General features: G+C 45.5%; 1 protein-coding gene and 1 non-coding gene across 2 annotated transcripts in view; one reads left to right on the top strand and one right to left on the bottom strand.

The window, feature by feature from the left end:
• Window positions 1-20997, top strand: part of GUCY2F (guanylate cyclase 2F, retinal) — a 55977-nt gene that overhangs the window by 6095 nt on the left and 28885 nt on the right. The window contains 5 exon segments of the mRNA XM_063127234.1: window positions 20-377; window positions 11619-11675; window positions 14835-14968; window positions 16961-17092; window positions 19032-19112. Coding sequence (XP_062983304.1) covers window positions 20-377; window positions 11619-11675; window positions 14835-14968; window positions 16961-17092; window positions 19032-19112 — 762 coding nt within the window.
• On the bottom strand, window positions 15124-15194 carry TRNAG-GCC (transfer RNA glycine (anticodon GCC)). Its single transcript has one exon. It is a non-coding gene; the product is annotated as a tRNA-Gly (tRNA).

Raw genomic sequence — 20997 nt, 5'->3', positions numbered from 1 at the left:
TGTGTTTATTTTTTTTCAGGTCGCTCCACTCTTTGGCACCATCTACGATGCCATTTACCTCGTCGCGAAAGCTTTCGCCAAGGCACGTCAGCACGGGACCGCCAAGATCTCAGGGACCGCATTGACCCAGCATGTCAAGAACCTGGATTTTGCTGGATTCATCCGCAGGGTCCAGGCTGACAGCAAAGGGCAACCACTGGCCAACTACATCATCCTGGACACGGATGGCAAAGGGAGCCGCCTTTTTCCAACCTACTTGCTGGTTTCCCCCTCCGGCTTGGTGACGTCCCTGGGGAGAGCGGTGCATTTTCCTGGAAGAGGGCCACCCCCAGCCGATTCCAGCTGTTGGTTTGATCCAGACGTTCTCTGCATTCGAGGTAACGTATGCTCCGACTGCACATTTTCACGGTGCCGTTGACTTGAGCGGAAAGCACGCCGTGATCTTCTTGTCACCCTCGCAACAATCCGCAAAATAAATAAATAAATAAAAGAGTGTAGAAATCCCTCCGGCCTTCCTTCCTTCCTTCCGTTCTGTCCTCTGTTTACGGCGAAGCTAATTGGTGCGTCTCTGCCACATCGAAAGGGTGAACGCCGCGGGTCTCTTCGCTTATTGCCGCTTTGTATCAAGCCTGGTTTCGGCCAATTAGAAAAAGCCCTGGGGAATATGCCGAGCTTATCTCAGCAAGAAGTTCAAGAGAGAGGGAGAGAGAGAAAGAGAGAGAGAGAGAGAGAGAGAGAGATTACTTAATACAATTTTGGTTTTATCAAGAGACAAAGGAGGAAGTCCATTACCCTCCAGTGCAAGTGGGGGGGTGCATTGTCCCTCCTTGACAATTTGCTGAGCTCTCCAGGGGGGAATTTATGACTTTGAGGCATATTAGTTTGGAGGTAACTTTGGGGCAGAAGTGAACACCGTATTAACATGGAAACCCTGCAGGCAGAGAGAGTGTGGCTAGGTGGCAGCGCACGTGCATTGTATTCAGAACATCCCAGCTTCAATCGTTGGTCATGCTTAGGAATAGAATCCCAATTATGCCAGTCCTTTGCCAGCTTCATTGGCTGCCAGTCCAGGTCCGGGCCCGATTCAAAGTGCTGGTATTGACATTTAAAGCCCTAAACGGCTTGGGGCCAGGCTATCTGAAGGAACGCCTCCTCCCGTATGTACCTGCCCGGACCCTAAGGTCATCCTCAGGGGTCCTTCTCTGTGAGCCCCTGCCAAAGGAAGTGAGGCAGGTGGCTACCAGGAGCAGGGCCTTCTCTGCTGTGGCACCCCGGCTGTGGAATGAGCTCCCTAAGGAGGTTCGCTTGGCACCTACATTATATGCTTTTAGACGCCAGGGAAAGACCTTTTTATTCTCCCAGCATTTTAACAGTCTATAAATAAATTTTAACTTGTGTTTTAAATTCTTAATTTTGCATTGCTGCTGTTTTTATCTGGTTGAGCTTTTATATTGTATTTTATATTATGGTTTTATACTGTTGTTTTATACTTTGAATGTTTTTAATTTTTGTGAACCGCCCAGAGAGCTCCGGCTATTGGGCGGTAGAGAAATGTAATAAATAAATAAAGAACAGGAGGTCAAAAAGATGTCTCTGTCTGGAGACCTTGGAAAGGGACTGCCCAATTGAGGGAGACAATCACCAGGCAAGCTGGACCAATGGTTGAACTTGGAGGCGGGAGGCCTTTTGCTTGAAGAGCTCCACATTGACAGCCACATTCCAGCAGTGGGCGGGGCCAGAGCCAAATGTGGGTGGAGTTACAGATTTGGCTCTTACCTTTGTTCACTCTGCAGTGGGTGTGTGAGTGGGGAGGTAGTTGCATTCTGGCATCCCCGTTCCCCAACGATGTGGAAGGTTCCCCCCCAGTATCAGTTTGTAGTGGGAGGGCAGAGTGAGATGGAGTAAATTATATCAAAATCCCAGAGTGGGTAGGGTGACCCTATGGAAAGGAGGACAGGGCTCCTGGATCCTTAACAGTTGTATAGAAAAGGGGGATTTCAGCAGGTGTCCTTTGTACGCATGTAGCACCTGGTGGAATTTCCTCAACACAACAGTTAAAGCTGCAAGAGCCTTGCCCTCTGGTATAGTTCGAGTGACCAGATACAAAAGAGGGCAGGGCTCCTGCAGCTGATTGTGATTCCCAGATTTATTGGCAAACAGAGGAACAAGGGAATTGTGACACTGACACACACACTCTCTCCAAAACCAGGGTTGTGTCTCAGGGAAAGTCACAGTAGAACAGGGATGTTGATAGGGTGACCCTATGGAAAGGAGGACAGGGCTCCTTTATCCTTAACAGTTGTATTGAAAGGGGAATTTCAGCAGGTGTCATTTGTATACATGCAGCATCTGTTGGAATTCCCTCTTCATCACAATTTATTTATTTATTTATTTATTTGTTACATTTTTATACCGCCCAATAGCCGAAGCTCTCTGGGTGGTTCAGAAAAAATAAAACCATAATAAAACAACCAACAGGTTAAAAACACAAATACAAAATACAGTATAAAAAGCATAACCAGGATAAAACCACGCAGCAGAAAATGATATAAGATTAAAATACAGAGTTAGAACAGTAAAATTTAAATTTAAGTTAAAATTAAGTGTTAAAATACCGAGAGAATAAAAAGGTCTTCAGCTGGCGACAAAAGGAGTACATTGTAGTCACCAGACGGACCTCTCTTGGGAGCTCATTCCACAGCCGGGGGGGCACAGTGGAGAAAGCCCTCCTCCTTTAACTAGGGTGACCATATTTTGGAAACCAAAAAGGAGGACAACATGGTCGGCCCCCAAGGGGGCGTGTCCAGTACCAAGGGGGCGTGCCCACCCGAACATAGCCTTGGTCACATGTCTGATTTTACAGCACACATTTAAGACACATCTGTTCTGCATAACATCTTAATGTTAAAATCATTGAAATAAAGAACAAGTGAGAGATTCAATGTATCTGAAATTAACTTCACTCACTCCTACTTTTGTAGGTTTTGCTGTACTTGGAAGCTTTTGCTATACTCTCTGTGTTACATTCTCCCCTTCCCTCAAATATCTTTTCTGACTGTGTCTTTACTCATTGCAAGCTGCTGTGGTTGTTAACAGGGTTTGCTACTAGCCGGCTGGATGGCTGGCTTTTTTTAATTTCAATTTTTTAAAAAAGCTTGTGTATAATTGTCACAAGTTTCTCTACTCTAACATCAGGGTGGGTGTTGTAGCAGTTTACCTAAAGACGGGAGATCCCCTTAATGCCAAGGGCTGAAACTGCTCAATATGCAAAACCCGAAAGAGGAGGATTGACAACCTGAGTTCGAAGGATATGGCTCCAGCAGTTTTAAAACACAATAATTTTAAAACTTTGAACTTTTAAAAAAATCCTAAAAAAAAATGGATGAACAGATCTGATTCAATCCTGGCATGGCTAAATCTCTCCTTAAGAGCTATCATGGTGCCAACTTTCAGCACTTTATCTTTTAAAAATGTCATTTAAAAAAAAATAATTTTAAAACCTCAAACTTTTTTTAAAAATCCTAAAACTCAATGGATGGACAGATCTGTTTCAAACTTGGCATAGCTGAAGTCCTTGTTAAGAACAATCTTGATGCCAAGTTTCATCTCTTTATCTTTAATAATAATATATATATTTTAAAAAAAAATCCTCAAATTTTAAAAAATTCCTAAAAATCAATGGATGAACAGATCTGATTCAAATTTGGTATGGCTAAAGCTCTACATAAACGCTATCATGGTGCCAACTTTCAGCTCTTTGTCTTTAAAAATGATGGTTTAAAAACTAATAATTTAAAAACCTCAATTTTAAAAATAATCCTAAAAAATCAATGAATGAACAGATCTGTTTCAAATTCGGTGTAGCTAAAGCTCTATCTAAGTCCTATCATGGTGTGAAGTTTCATCTCTTTATCTTTAAAAATGACGATTTTAAAAATAATAATTTTAAAACCTCAATTTTTAAAAAATTCCTAAAAAATCAATGGATGAATAGATCTGTTTCAAATTTAGTATGACTAAAGCCCTTCCTAAGAGCTACAATTGTGCGAAGTTTCATGTCTTTATCTTTAAAAATGACGGAGTTATAAGCATTTTTGTTAATTCCCATTAGAGCTGCTCTTTGGAAAAATCCGGATTTCCCCTCCCCCTCCTGGATTTGTCATCAAAAGCCCGGGCAAATCCGGGCAAATCCGGTCATATGGTCACCCTACCTTTAACAGCAGTTAAAGCTGCAGGAGCCCTGCCCTCTTTTGTATCTGGTCACTCTAGGCTGGGCTCCTGTAGCTTTAGCTGTTGTGATGAAGAGGGAATTTCACCAGGGGCTGCATGCATACAAATTACACCTGCTGAAATTCCCTTTTCTATACAACTGTTAAAGATACAGCAGCCCAGTCCTCCTTTCCACAGGGTCACCCTAAGGGTGGGGCTATTGGGCAGCTGTGGTTTCAGGAGAGTCCAAAGGTCCAGGGTGGGAGGCCTAGAGGTCCACATTTGGCCCAACTCTTGGTTTAACCCTTTAAAATGCCTGAGAGTATTCCTAACATGTGCCTGTACAGCATGGATGCTGAAACTCTGGCCTAGGGGCCAATTCCGGCCTGCCTGGAGTCCCAATCTGGCCTTCCAGGATCCCTGTGATGGCAACAACCCCTCCCCATGGCCACGCATGCTTCCTCAACAACCACTCACCTGGTAGTTTCCAGCTTTTGTGGGGTTTCCCCCCTATTCTAAATGGTTGAAATGCTTCCCCTGAGGCTTAGCTCATGGCAGTAAGAGCTTTAAGCTACAACATGTTGGTATTTGTGGCCACACCCCTTTTGCCTTTGGCCCCACCCACCACTGAAATGCAACACCCACCCCACCCCACCCCCGAGCTGCTCCAAAATGGAACTTGGCCCTTGGGCTGAAAGCAGTCCAACAACGCTGCCGTAAAGTTTATTGATTCAATGGGGGTGATCTCATAGAATCATAGAATCATAGAATAGCAGTGTTGGAAGGGGCCGACAAGGCCATTGAGTCCAACCCCCTGCTCAATGCAGGAATCCACCCTAAAGCATCCCTGACAGAGGGTTGTCCAGCTGCCTCTTGAAGGCCTCTAGGGTGAGAGAGCCTGCAACCTCCCTAGGTAACTGGTTCCATTGCCGTACTGCTCTAACAGTCAGGAAGTTTTTCCTGATGTCCAGCTGGAATCTGGCTTCCTTTAACTTGAGCCCCTTATTCCGTGTCCTGCACTCTGGGAGGATCAGGAAGAGACCCTGGCCCTCCTCTGTGTGACAACGTTTTAAGTATTTGAAGAGTGCTATCATGTCTCCCCTCAATCTTCTCTTCTCCAGGCTAAACAGTTCTTTCAGTCTCTCTTCATAGGGCTTTGTTTCCAGACTCCTGATCATCCTGGTTGCCCTCCTCTGAACACGCTCCAGCTTGTCTGCGTCCTTCTTGAATTGTGGAGCCCAGAACTGGACGCAATACCCTAAATGAGGACTAACCAGGGCCGAATAGAGAGGAACCAGGACCTCACGTGATTTGGAAGCTACACTTCTATTAATGCAGCCCAAAATAGCATTGGCCTTTCTTGCAGCCATATCGCACTGTTGGCTCATATTCAGCTTGCTATCTACAACAATTCCAAGATCCTTCTCGTCTGTAGTATCGCTGAGCCAAGTATCCCCCATCTTGTAATTGTGCATTTAGTTTCTATTTCCTAAATGTAGAACTTGGCATTTATCCCTATTAAATTTCATTCTGTTGTTTTCACCCCATCTCAGAATGGGGGATCTCCCAGAAACCATGCTGTTGTCAACTCCAGTGCAGGGCTTAGCCTTCATTTCAGCGCAGGGCTTATCCTTCATTCTTTTGTTCCTCTTTCCTGTCTAGATCCAGAAACACCCATTGTCGTCTTGGTCCTGCTGCCTCCACTCTCCCTGCTGCTCTTGAGCATGTGCATTGCATATCTCATCAGGTCAGATCTTTTGAAATTCTCTCTCTACCATTAAAGGCCTCTGCCTCTGTTCTAAAGCTCAGAAGGACCCTGGCAAGTGTCACTCAGCTCACAAGCCCAATGCACATGAAAATGTCTAGATCATGAGCCAACCAAAGGCCCAGCATTTTGCAGGGTTTATAACAGTCGGTCTTAAACCGTGTGCTTGAGTGGTCTAGCGTGCCCCTGCTAATGTGCCAGAAGAAATGCATTGACCTGGTTCACACATAATGACAACCCAGAGTATGGGTTGAATATGGGTTGCCATTACGTGTGAACACTGCAGTATGGTTTAAATCTGGGTTGCTAACCACAAACAACCCAGAGTTCTCAAACCAGCAACAAACCCATGGGTTCTCTTCCTGGGTTGTTTGTGGTTATCAACTCTAGCGCAGGGTTCACTCGTTAAGATGACCCACGGTTCAATGACAACCCTTATTCAAGGTTGTTTTTATGTGCCAACCAAGCCATTAACCAAATACTTGGCAATAAAAGGGGTATGTTAAATAAAGGCTGTAGATTTATGGTGCAAGTGAATGGTGGGATAGTGTACATTGGGAATCTCCACATATTGGTGGCTGTAGCCAGTGTGGGCTACACGTTTGGGGGAGGCCTTGGGCAAGACACCTTCAGTGGGACCCCTCCTTCAGTAGCTGGGTTCAGATGACATATTAGGCAACGGAGCAGGGGAAAGAGGCAACTGACGGTTCGTTATTTTTCTGGTACTCCCCACATGACATATTGCCCCTCCCCTTGTGTGTGAAAGTCACGGCATCCTTCTGGGTTGCAAGGGGCTCCTCCCTCAGTCCTCCCAACCCTATCCCATCATGCATTGAAAGTTCTGCCGGCTGCACAGGAGCAACTGCGGTGCTTTCGGCTGTTCCTGCCATAGAACTCTATGACCTTCTGGAATAGTGCACTCGGCGGGGGAGATTACACAGCAGAGCCCGCCACACAACATTTTAATCAGCAGGTCTCCAGATAAGCAATAGAGCAGTTTTTCCCCTGTTGTTTAAATCGACAAAATAATGTACTATGAGTTGTGTGTCCGTTGTGTGTCCACTTCCATACACAACACAATGGTTACCTCTCCCCTGCCCCGTTGATTATTGTGCCATCTGAACAAGGCCACCTTCTCACCTCTACGGTCACCAGCTGCTCTCGCTCCTCATCCTCTTCCTCGTTGCTGCGTCTTGCTCACCGGACAGGGAGAGAGACTCAGTGAGCTGGTAGACCATGGCCCCTGCTGGGATGTGGGCCCTCGGCCGGTGTCCGGCCAGGCCTACCCTTGACCCTGGCCCTGGCTATAGCAGTGGATACCCTTGTGGAGGGTGTTCCCGCATCTCCTCCAACTGTGGTCTAACATTTGTCCTTCCTCTTTCATTGGCCTTCGCTCCCTGCTGAACCACAGGAGGCTGGTGGCTCCAGTGTCAGTGGGGCGGCGAATCCATTCTGGGTTTCAGTCAGAACTCTAGCCGAGCTCTCCAAGGAGCAAAGCGTTCTCACTGCAACCCGGAGCGGATTCCCTGCCCCACTGACATCAGAGTCTCAAGCTTCCTCTGAATAGCAGTTATGATTTCTAAATTTGCACCTACACCTATTCCTTTGCAAATGCACTTGTTATAGAGACTGGCATCCTCTTTTGTTCTCTTTGTTGGTGATGCGTAAGCGGCCACCCTAGTCCAGGACCCAGATAGAATCATAGAATCATAGAATAGCAGAGTTGGAAGGGGCCTACAAGGCCATCGAGTCCAACCCCCTGCTCAATGCAGGAATCCACCCTAAAGCATCCCTGACAGATGGTTGTCCAGCTGCCTCTTGAAGGCCTCCAGTGTGGGAGAGCCCACAACCTCCCTAGGTCACTGGTTCCATTGTGGTACTGCTCCAACAGAAAAGTTTTTCCTGATGTCCAGACGGAATCTGGCTTCCTTTAACTTGAGCCCGTTATTCCGTGTCCTGCACTCTGGGAGGATCGAGAAGAGATCCTGGCCCTCCTCTGTGTGACATTCTTTTAAGTATTTGAAGAGTGCTCTCATGTCTCCCCTCAATCTTCTCTTCTCCAGGCTAAACATGCCCAGTTCTTTCAGTCTCTCTTCATAGGGCTTTGTTTCCAGACCCCCTGATCATCCTGGTTGCCCTCCTCTGAACACGCTCCAGCTTGTCTGCGTCCTTCTTGAATTGTGGAGCCCAGAACTGGACGCAATACTCTAGATGAGGCCTAACCAGGGCCGAATAGAGAGGAACCAGTACCTCACGTGATTTGGAAGCTATACTTCTATTAATGATAAACAGCCTCCTGTTTCAGAAGGCGTGGTGGCGTGTTCTAGGCTCCCAGCCCCAATGCCTTGTCCACCAGCTCATCTCCTGAAGTGCCTTGGGTAGCTCCTTTAAAGTTCTGACTGCTTTGTCAGCCAGTGGGGTGGAGCAGATTCACCACCCCACTGACATCCGTACCTTGGATAACTGCTTTAGAGTTAGACTCACCACCCCACTGATATTGGAGCCACCAGCCTCCACTGCGGCCGACCTGGCTCTAGGGTGAAGAGGGTGCTGAGGAACAATAGGGCCAGCTACCCTGGCCTTTCCATATTCCATGGATCAGGCAGGGCTTTGTGACATCATAATTGCCGTTTCCTTGTGTGTGGCTGAAGATTATACATTTTTCTCCACTTAGGATGACCCTATGGAAAGGAGGACAGGGCTCCGGTATCTTTAACAGTTGTATAGAAACGGGAATTTTAACAGGGGTCATTTGTATGCCTGCAGCACCTGGTGAAATGCCCTCTTTATCACTGCAGTTGCAGGAGCCCTACCCTCATTTGTATCTGGTCCCTCTAGTATAGCTCCTGCAGCTTTAACTGTTGTGATGAAGAGGGAATTTCATCAGGTGCTGCATGCAGCATAGGGTGAACATATGAAAAGGAGGACAGGACTCCTGTATCTTTAACAGTTGTATAGAAAGGGGAATTTCAGCAGGTGTCACTTGTATACCTTCAGCACCTGGTGAAATTCCCTCTTCATCACAACAGTTAAAGCTGCAGGAGCCCTGCCGTCTTTTGTATCAGGTCAAGAAGGCAGTGCTCTGCAGCTTTAACTGTTGTGATGAAGAGAGAATTTCATCAGGTGCTGCATGCAGCATAGGGTGACCATAGGAAAAGGAGGACTGGGCTCCTGTATCTTTCAGTTGTATAGAAACGGGAATTTCAACAGGGGTCATTTGTATGTCTGCAGCACCTGGTGAAATTCCTTCTTCATCACAGCAATTGCAGGAGCCCTGCCCTCATTTGTATCTGGTCCCTCTAGTATAGCTCCTGCAGCTTTAACTGTTGTGATGAAGAGGGAATTTCATCAGGTGCTGCATGCAGCATAGGGTGACCATATGAAAAGGAGGACAGGGCTTCTTTATCTTTAACAGTTGCATAGAAAAGGGAATTTCAGCGGGTGTCACTTGTATACCTTCAGCACCTGGTGAAATTCCCTCTTCATCACAACAGTTAAAGCTGCAGGAGCCCTGTCCTCCTTTCCATAGGGTCACCCTATTCCCACTGGGTCAGTGGCTCCTGATCAGAAAAAGGCTCTCCTCCTTTAACAAGTGAGCATCCAGAAACACATCCTCAGTGCTTGCCTGGCTCTCCAGTTTTGCGTGTGAAATCCAGCTGCCCCGTGGTGCAAACTTTTGGGATGAGTGTATCCAGCTTTCGTTTACTCTGCTTCACGTCCTCATTCCAAGCTGCTCGTTGCCAAGAATCCACTCCATGTTTTCCCTGCTTCTTTGCTTGAGAGTTATAATAGCTAATTGCACTGGCAAAGCCGGAGTTCCAAGGAGGTCTAATTGGTTAATGACTGCTAACCTCAGGAAATAAATTCTGCTAACTAAGTGCTATGTATGTACAGCAATCATTACAGGCCAGGTGTGCAAAATCCTCTGATAATTCAGGCCGTGACAGGAGCATAGAGGTCTCCTGGTTAACCGTTAACTAATAATAATAACAGTGAATTATTAACACTAATGTGAACAAATGCCCCAGAAGCAGTGAGTCATACTCATCCTAACTTGAAACCGCCTAGGTTAGACTTTTGTGGAGGCTTCTCAGTGGGCAGGGTACAGTTCTGGTCTTTGGGGGAGGCAAGAAGCTTCTGCATTCCCAGCTGAAGAAAAGTTCTGTGCAATTAAGAAACTTACTAACTTACCCAGGCAGTGTGGTGTAGTGGTTAGAGCAGTAGTTCCCAAATTTTTTCAGGTAACTGCCCCCTTGGTTCCACAAACTCATGCCCACTGCCCCCTGGGAGTCCAATGGGGTCAGGGAGGGCGGCAAGCCCCACAACAAGGAGGGCCTGGTGGGGCCAAAATGCTGCTGCAAGAGAACGCATGTGCTTAAAAAGCAGGTCAATCACAGCAGTATCCTAACTTAATTTTTTTTAAAAACAAAATCTCAATTTTTTGCAAACCTCTGCTAGGAGGAGGCACTCTGAGGAGGGCCTTAGATGATGAGTGTAGTATATTTGGATAGGGTCATGCCGGATGAGGCTCTCCATCAGCCTGAGTTGTCCGGAGCCGTGCTGCCAACAAGACCCTCCTCAATCCACACATGTATTAATACCGTTTAAGAAGAGTCCTTTTAACGGTGAATTGAAGTGTTTCAAAAGCACCAAAACGCTAATAAAGATACATACCCTGCTTGGTGTGCCCCGCCACGCCGGCTGCAAACAGAGGTGTTTGCTCTCTTTTCCCTCCCTCCCTCGGCAATCCTGGGGCGGGTGCTTCCCATTTAAAGGGGCTTTGCCTCTTACCGCACCCCCATGCAATCCCCCCCAAGGGGGTGGTACTGCCCACTTTGGGAACCACTGGGTTAGAGTGTCAGACTGGGAGATCCGGGTTCTAATCTCCACTCAGCCATGAAAGCCCACTGGGTGACTTTGGGGCAGTCACTGACTCTCAGCCAAACCTACCTCACAGGGTTGTTGTTGTGGGGATAAAATGGAGAGGAGGAGGATTGTCTAAGCTGCCTTGGGTTTTTTGCAAGAGGGAAAAAGGTGGGATATAAATGCAACAATAAACGCAACAGCCCTGTGACTCTTATCCATGTTGGATCATACCTGTCTAATAAACCCTGTTGGAGCCGATGGTTTTTCCATAAGCTCTCTCAACTCAACACACTGCAGTTTTAATCCTGTATTGACCTTTAAAACTAGGGTGACCCTACGGAAAGGAGGACTGGGCTCGTGTGTCTTTAACAGTTGTGTAGAAAAGGGAATTTCAGCAGGTGTCATTTGTATGCATGCAGCACCTGGTGAAACGCCCCCTTCACCACAACCGTTAAAGCTGCAGGAGCCCTGCCTTCTTGACCAGATACAAAAGAGTAGGGTGACCATATAGAAAGGAGGACGCCTGGTGAAATTCCCTCTTCATCACAACAGTTTTATCTTCACAACAACCCTGAGAGGTAGGTTAGGCTGATAGTCAATGACCGGCTCAAAGTCACCCAGTGAGTTTCCAAGGATTAGAACCCAGATCTCCCAAATCCCAGACAAACACTCTAACCACTACACCATATGGGGTCTCCGTATGAACCTGCCCTTTCTTTAAGATTGACATTAGTTGCCTTAAGTGCTGGCCCATCTTTAAAATCAGTGAGATTGGCAGGTATTATTATTATTATTATTATTATTATTATTATTATTATTATTATTATTATTATTTGTATCCCTCCTTTTGCCTCAAGGCGGCTTTACAAAATTAAAACATGTACAGTTAAAACCTATAAATAGAAATATACAAAAGTTAAAAATATAATTAAATACACTTCAATATTAAAACATTTAAAACTTTTTAAACGCATAACAATCCTAAGAATCATAGGCATAGACAGAGGCCCTATGGAAAGGAGGACAGGGCTCCTGCATCTTTAACAGTTGTATAGAAACGGGAATTTCAACAGGCCTGCCTCCGAAAGCACATCACTGAGGGAGCCAGTCTAGCTTCCCTGGGAAAGGAGTTCCAGAGCCTAGTGACAGGGCCTTCTCAGTAGTGTCCCCTGGCTTCTGGAACGCCATCCCAAGGAATGTGCGGTCGGCCCCCACGGTGTGCGGCATTTGAAGCTCCACCAGTTTCAAACGGCTTTCAATTGACATTATGTATTGGCCATGCTGCTGTTTTATTTATGCTTTATTGTTCTGGCTCAGAGAAAAACATTTTTTTCAGACTTGCTAAATCGTATAATCGAATTTAAGGTTGCCGTTTTGTATTTTAATGTTTTATTATATAATGACAATGCCCCACCCTAAAATAAAGTTAAATAATAAAATAAAATATGATATTATTGGATTATTATGTTCATATATCTGCATTTTGTTTGCTGCTTTGGGTAGCCTTGGTCCCGTTAGGTGAACCGCCCAGAGAGCTTCGGCTATTGGGCGGTACAAAAATGTAATAAATAAATAAATAATAAATATTTAAGTACACAAACAAAACACTTTTTAAAAAATCTCTAGTCCACCACTAGCTGTGCCCCCTGAGTACTTCCCCCAAGGAAATGTAGTGGGAGAGGATTCCCCACCCATGAGATACAACGATGGAATGAAATTACCTATCCCCAGTGGAGGCAGACTGGAGGGAGGGAGGTGGATCATAGAATCATAGAATAGCAGAGTTGGAAGGGGCCTACAAGGCCATCGAGTCCAACCCCCTGCTCAATGCAGGAATCCACCCTAAAGCATCCCTGACAGATGGTTGTCCAGCTGCCTCTTGAAGGCCTCTAGTGTGGGAGAGCCCACAACCTCCCTAGGTAGCTGATTCCACCGTCGCACTGCTCTAACAGTTAGGAAGTTTTTCCTGATGTCCAACTGGAATCTGGCTTCCTTTAACTTGAGCCCGTTATTCCATGTCTTGCACTCTGGGAGGATCGAGAAGAGATCCTGGCCCTCCTCTGTGTGACAACCTTTTAAGGATTTGAAGATCATGCAGAGACACACCGGGCGTCCTCCTTGTGCTTATGAGGGGTTACTTCTTTAATTATCGAATGAATCCAGTTTGGGAATTTGTGACCCAGGCATTCTCTCGCCTCTTCCAGCCTTCCCAGGCTGACGGTCCTGAAAAGAGGGGTGGAAAAGGTACTGTTGTTGCAGCTGCTGCAGCTTGGCACTCCTATGATGTATGCTAGTCCAGAGCGAGGGTGGTCCAGCCCACTGCCAGCAGAAAGAAACCCTGCTTCCAGAATCAAAACATCGCAGAGCCCAGAATTGCCGTCTCCTGATTCGTGGGAGATTTATTTTTGTCTGCTGCAAGAAGTGGATCAAAACAGCCCTCAGGTCTGAATCCCATGTACGGTGGAGTCTCCTTGCTGCTTTGGGGTCTCCTTCAGCTGTAGATGCAGAGGCCTTCTGTAAGGGTGTGCACCGCCTCGGTCTCGAACCCCGAATCTGAGTCAGGACCAGATTTGGTTGCCTTGGCCCAAAGCAGCCAAAGAGCTTTGGGCCAATTCGGCCTGACAGCCAGCCACTGCTCCCCACCCACCCTCAGGACTTACCTGAAGCCTCCAGAAATGGCCTTTTCCAGCCACCATAGTTTGCAACAGTAGTTCCAAAGCAGGCCAGGGCCATCACCTTCCTTAAAGATGGTGGCTCTTCTGGAGGATGGGTGGCTCACTGGCATAAGCGGAGGCTTTGGGTAAGTCCCACGGGTGGGGGCAGCAGCTTGCTGGGTTTGGGGGGGGCAAGCAGGAGGGGAGGGGTGAGTGAGAGGGGAGGGGAGGGGGCAAGCAGGGGGAGGGGAGTCCTATGGACTCCTGGTCAACTTTGTGCCTAGCTTTTCTGAGCACCTGTGGGTGTCCGGGAAACTGCAACAGCCAACCTGCTTTAGCTTCCGGACTGAATCCGAAGTGGGCCAGGGCAGTTCCGAGGCACCCCGAATCAAATCAGGTCATTTCAGAAGCTCCGAATCTGCCTCTGACGTGAATCGGGGCACTGTGCACAGCCCTAGCTTTCTGTTCTTTCCACAAAAGTGAAATCAGACTGAGTCATTAAAGGCGACCCAGCAATTTGGCTTAGAGATGGGATTTATTCATCATAGAATCATAGAATAGCAGAGTTGGAAGGGGCCTACAAGGCCATCGAGTCCAACCCCCTGCTCAATGCAGGAATCCACCCTAAAGCATCCCTGACAGATGTTTGTCCAGGAGATGAACCCCTGGACAAGGCAGTGGGGCTGAGAGCCTAGACAACCGCCCCCCCCCCCCGTCTTCTGAAATGGGAGACCATTTATCTGGGCCTTGGACTAGGGTGGCCACTTATGCATCACCAACAAAGAGAAGAAAAGAGGACGCCAATCTGTATAGCACATGCATTTGCAAAGGTATATGTGTAGGTGCAAATTTAGAAATCATAGCTACTATTCAGTGGAAGCTGATGGCTCTGATGTCAGTGGGGCGGTGAATCTGCCCCAGGTTTCAATGAAAACACTTCACTCCTTAGATACCGCTTTTATAGTTCCGACTGAAACCCAGAGTGGATTCGCTGCCCCACTGACACTGAAGCCTTCACTGCTATTAATTTAATAGAAATACTATAAATTTTACCGTAGTGGGGAAGGCTGTGACCAGGTGAGTTGTCTGCTTGCTCCATCTGCTGTCCAGGTGTTACCTGTCGATAGGTGTCTTCAAAGTCCCTGCCTGCTCTCCTTTCTTAAGGCCTTTTATCTGGAAACTAGGCTTGGACTGCTCAGTTCATCAAATAGAAGACACCTTCCCATGAATCTAACCAACAATATGAGACTAATAAACATGCCAACACAACTAAAATGATAGTCAGATCTAAGAGTTAAACCACATGGCAGGGACTAGATTAATAAAAACCAAACTTGCAGAGATTTGTGGGTTTTTTTTGTTCCAATTCCTTTTCAGGCACAGTGCCCTCTATCACCAAGTCATCAAAGGGTCTAAGAAGTTACTGCTGACCCTGGATGACCTCACTTTCGTACACACCAAGCTCAGCAGAATGGTAGGTATTCATCTGAGTGTCATTAAAGGCAACCCAGCAATTTGGCTTAGAGATGGGATTTATTCATCATAGAATCATAGAATAGTAGAGTTGGAAGGGGCCCATAAGGCCATCAAGTCCAACCCCCTGCTCAATGCAAGAATCAAAACTTGAGTTGCATTGGCCGGGAATTGAACCCGGGCCTCCCATGTGGCAGGCGAGAATTCTACCACTGAACTACCAATGCTGTCAGTGCTGAAATTTCACCTAATCTATATCTGAAGAAAATTTCGGACATGCTCTTCAAAAGCATGAAACATCTGAGGATTTTCAAAGGACGTCAGGCAGGGTGGACTCGGCATCTCCAGACTAGTGCTGAGTTGAATGTTCTCCAGGTTTTCTTTTTGTCTCAAAAGTAATTATCTCTGTAGGGCCATCTGTCTACAAAGGCCTTCATCTTTCCCTTTTGGTGATGGTTACTGCCCTTTGCAAGCACTCTTCCACACTGCTTCCCCTTCTGCTGTTGCTTTGACAGCCATTTCCCCCTCTATTTCATTTCTTCTCAAGTGATCCCAGCCAGTCAGGGATCACACACTGGAAGGGATGCTGCTGCAATGCAATATAGCCAATCAGAGTTAGCTAAGTGGTGATGTCACTAAGAACAAATAAAGTCCATTAGAGTGAGGGCAGTGTTTCCTGAACTGGTTGCATAGATGATCCCAGCCAATCAGGGATTATTCTAAGAATATAAAATATTTTCTCAGCCTATTCACAATGACAAAATTATAAAAGGGGTGCCCATTTTGGCTCAGCATTACTCTAGACCGGAGGTTTGGATCAAGGAACTGCCTTCCAGATGCCTTCATCACAACAGTTAAAGCTGCAGGAGCTATACTGGAGTGACCAGATTTAAAAGAGGGCAAGGCACCTGCAGCTTTAACTGGTGTGATGAAGAGGAAATTTTACCAGGTTCTCCATATATATAGGGTGACCATATGAAAAGGAGGACAGGGCTGCTGTGTCTTTAACAGTTATATTGAAAAGGGAATTTCAGCAGGTGTCATTTGTATGCATGCAGCACTGGTGAAATTTCCTCTTCATCACAACAGTTAAAGCTCCTGCAGCTTTAACTGTTGTGATGAAGAGGGAATTTCACCAGGTGTGACAAGCATACAAATGACACCTGCTGAAATTCCCTTTTCTATGCAACTGTTAAAGATACAGGAGCCCTATCCTCCTTTTCATATGGTCACCCTATCCTAGTATGACCAAGCAATGACCCTATTCAGGGGACATGCTAAGCCACAGTGATTAAGCAGTTTGAGCTAAACCTTATGGCTTAGCATGTCGTGTGAACCATGACTTAGTGTGTCATGTGAACCATTCCTAACCGTGGTGGCTACATAAGCATGGTTCAAACATGCCCACTAACCATTTGCTGCAAAAGCAGCCTAACCAAGGCTTGGTGTGTTGTGTGAACATGCCCACAGTGGAAAACAGCAACCGCCAATGTCGCATATAATAATGAGAAAGAGGCAGATGACCATGGCCTTTTGTCTTGGAAGAAATGTTCACAATTGATCCAACCCTAGGGTGAACTTATGAAAAGGAGGATGGGGGCTCCTGTATCTTTAACAGTTGCATAGAAAAGGGAATTTCAGCCGGTGTCGTTTGTATATAGGGAGAACCTGGTGAAATTCCCTCTTCATCACCACAGTTAAAGCTGCCGGAGCTATACTAGAATGACCAAATACAAAAGAGGGCAGGGCACCTGCAGCTTTAACTGTTGTGATAAAGAGGGAATTTCACCAGGTGTTGCATGCAGATAAATGACACCTGCTGAAATTTCCTTTTCAATACAACTGTAAAAGATACAGGAGCTCTGTCCTCCTTTTCATATGGTCACCCTATCCAACCCACCATCGTGTCAACACTGCGTAGGAATGAGATATTCAATCATTGGTACGCAGGACAACTTCAGCAGCTAACCTCAGGCTGCATTTACTTCCACAGCGTCTGACTCTAGACAACCTCAGCGAGTCCAAGAGCAACTCAGAAGGCCGAAGTTTGAGATCTGCAACCCATTCCTTGTCTGTGAAAAGCACTGCTATGACGTACGAAACCTCCAACGTGGCTGTGTACGAGGTAGTGGGAGTCCCGATTAAACATGTCCATTGAGTACCTTTGGAGGCTCTTCTCTACCTAAACAGATGAAGAACATCTTACAAGGGCTATAAATAGGGTCGCACAATGAAAAGGAGGACAAGGCTCCTGTATCTTTAACAGTTATATAGACAAAGGAATTTCAGCAGGTCTCATTAGTATGCATGCAGCACCTGGTAAAATTCCCTCTTCATCACAACCGTTAAAGCTGCAGGAGCCCTGCCCTCTTTTGTATCTGGTCGCTCTAGTATAGCTCCTGCAGCTTTAACGGTTGTGATGAAGAGGGAATTTCACCAGGTGCTGCATGCATAAAAAAGAAACCTGCTGAAATTCCCTTGTCTATACAACTGTTAAAGATACAGGAGCCCGGTCCTCCTTTCCGTATGGTCACCCTAGCTATAAATAAATACGTGGCAGTGCGGGAGTAATTCCAGTATCTTCTCTTACATGAGGAATAGAAGTTGCTTGTATGAACATGAACTGACTCCATTGGAAACACACTGAAGTCATGTGAGGTCCTTTGGAAGTTCTGCCTGAAGTGATTGATCTGTGATGTGCTGTTATTTTATTTATTTATTTATTTATTTATTTATTTATTTATTTATTTATTTATTACATTTTTATACTGCCCAATAGCTGAAGCTCTCTGGGCGGTTCATAAAAATTAAAACCATGAAAAGCATAATAAAACAACCCACAGTCTAAAAATACAAATACAAAATACAATATAAAAAAGCACAACCAGGATAAAACCACACAGCAGAAATTGATATAGGTTAAAATATGGAATTAAAACAGCAAAATTTAAATTTAAATTAAATTAGGTTTTAAAATACTGAGAAAATAAAAAAAAGTTCTTCAGCTAGAGACGGAAGGAGTACAGTGTAGGTGCCAGGCGAACCTCCTTAGGGAGCTCATTCCACAGCTGGGGTGCCACAGCAGAGAAGGCCCTCCTCCTGGTAGCCACCTGCCTCACTTCCTTTGGCAGGGGCTCATGGAGAAGGACCCCATTGGCACATGCAAGCCATCTCTTGATGTTGTAGTCATCACCTAATGGCCAGGCATGTAGGAATCTGTCCCAAGAATGTCCCTCAGAAGGTAAGGCAGGAAAGGGAAACGTGGGAAGGAAAAAGCTGGTAGGGATTCCTCACATCCTAAGGTACAGGTTGCCTCAAGGATAAGAGAGAGGGAACAGGTGTCGTTCATATTCAAAGCACTGAATATGTTAAGTTGATGTTTCTCATGGCTGGCTTAAAACATATCCATACAGGCTTAAAGTTTCAGCTTCCCAGAAGGATTCCTTGAAGTCTAGTTTTAGGACTGAGTTTAGCATTCTCCATTTTCACTTTTCAGTTCAAAGTTAGTCAACCTGCCAATTCCTATTTTGTGTGTATATTCACTACTGTTTGCAACTGTTCCTCACTGCTGCTGCTTTGGAAGCCATTTCCCAGGGTTTTAATCTTCCTGAAGTGATCCCAGCCAATCAGGCATCATGTACAAAGTCATTACAATATCTGAACCAATAAGGTTTGGCTATTTCCTGACATCACTAAGGACAAATGAAGCATGTTTAGAGGAAAGGCAGTGCTTCATATATAAGTCATATTGGTGGGTCTAGCCAATCAGGGATCATAGAACAACCAATTCTACACCCATTTCAGAACGTTCCCTGAAAAGTCATTTTAAAAGGGGAGGCGCTTTTTATTCTGATAGATTTTCACACAACCATCACACACTCACTCTTTACAAGTCAACCCTATCCAATTTCCCCAAAGTAAAAATTTGGAAGTATTCAAAATGGAAGACATGTGAATCTGAATTGTGAAATTTTGTAAATCCGTGCATTTGCGTTTACTTTTGTTTTACTTCTCTAATTAGCCTGTGTCTTTTCTAATCATTCACCTGTGCTTTTTCTGCCCAGGGAGATTGGGTATGGTTGAAGAAGTTGGGGTCTGGAGCAACCAATGATCTGAGACAGCATACTACCTGCTTGCTAAGCAAGGTAGGTATCAGTATTGAACAAATGGTGCCCCCACACATCTTCAGAGATGTGTCTTTTGGTGTGTATATCTTCTCTGTGTCCATTCCCCTATTACTCTCTCACACACGCATCCATTCATACAACACACTAACCCACAGTTCAACAAAAAGCCATGGTTCAACCAACAACCCACTGTTCAAAATAACCCACACTCAACCTCTGAGTATGGGTTAGCATGGTGTGTGACCAGCCCCAAAGACAGATTTTTGTCTGTGCTCTGACCACTCAATGTTATCAATTGCCATCGGAGGCTAGTCCTCAATTTTCTATCTGATCATGATGTTATGATTTTGCTCGGTTGAATTTAATTGCATTATACATTGCTGATTTTCTTAACCATCCTGAGCATGTATGCTCAAACAAGAAGTTTTCCAAAACAAGATTAGACAAACCAAGAGAAAGAAAAGAAAGAAAAAGAAACAGATTGGATTGAAATCTACTTATTGATAGAGAGTCATGCATTTAACATAAATGTATAATTTTCCTTTTATTTTACAAACCAAGATATAGGTGGAATCCACAGGCTGATTGGAGATTTTCTTTATAAATTGTCACCATAACAGATTAATTTAGGCTCTTTTCCATAGTCTGAGGAAAGGGTTTGACAAATATTGCTGTGTATGTCCCTAATGAGTATATAAAATAAAATCCTGCCATCTTCTATAAAAGTCAGATGTTTTGACTTTGCCTTTAGCTAGATTCAGGCCTTTGCTAGACCACGGGTTAGCCCGAGGTGAGCCCCAGGCTTGCCCCTGTGCGTCCAGATGATGCACAGGGGATCCCTGGCTCAGGCAGGGGTCAACCCTCCCTGGCCCCAGGATAACGGGCACCACTTTTGGCCTGGTATTTCCCGTGGTCTCGGGCTGAGCCCAAGACTGCGAACGTGTAGCCCGTTCTGCTGCTTTTCCCGGCTACCGCAATTACTCGCAAGTAGCCGGGAAAAGTGGCAGCCATCAGGGCAGGGTGGGGAGATCGGAGTGGTGGTGGTGGGGGAGATCGGGGAGAATGATTTTTTTAAAAAAAAATACTTACCGAAACGCACGAGAGTTTGTGCGCATCCGGCCCTTTAATTAAAAAAAAAAATGGCGGACACAACAGGGCTTTCCTTTAGCCCATTGAGTCTGACGTGTGGATTGGAGCAACATACCGTGGTAGCTGCACCGCGGGCTCGCCCCTCCTCCCGCATGGATTACCAGGTAGGTCTAGCAAAGGTCTCAGTTGTTGTGTCAATTTTTCTGCTATGGCTATTTGCTATGGCTAGTTGACCAAGATTTCAATGTTATAAATCCGGCAGTTTTCCAACTTTTAACTGCAACTCTCTGGGCTGCCATCAGCATGACTCCATGAAGTAGGGTGACCATATGAAAAGAAGGACAGGGCTCCTGTATCTTTAACAGTAATGTAGAAAAGGGAATTTCAGCAGGTATGAATTGAAGAAGGTTGTCTTCTTCACAACAGTTAAAGCTACACTAGCTATAGTAGAATGGCCAGATAAAAAAGAGGGCAGGGCTTCTGCAGCTTTAACTGTTGTGATGAAGAGGGAATTTCACCCTCTTCAATTGACACCTGCTGAAATTCCCTTTTCTACATTACTGTGAAAGATACAGGAGCTTTGTCCTCCTTTTCATATGGTAGGGTGACCATATGACTGGATTTGCCCGGATTTGTCCAGATTTTTGGTGGCAAATCCGGGAGGAGGAGGGGAAATCCGGATTTTTCCCCCCAAAGAGCAGCTCTAATGGGAATTAACAAAAATGCTTATATCTCCATCATTTTTTAAGATAAAGACATGAAACTTGGCACAATGGTAGCTCTTAGGAAGGGCTTTAGTCATACAAAACTTGAA

The sequence above is a fragment of the Elgaria multicarinata genome, chromosome 5 (genome assembly GCF_023053635.1).
Source record: "Elgaria multicarinata webbii isolate HBS135686 ecotype San Diego chromosome 5, rElgMul1.1.pri, whole genome shotgun sequence".
Lineage (NCBI taxonomy): Eukaryota > Metazoa > Chordata > Lepidosauria > Squamata > Anguidae > Elgaria > Elgaria multicarinata.
This window is presented reverse-complemented; position numbering and strand designations above follow the sequence as displayed.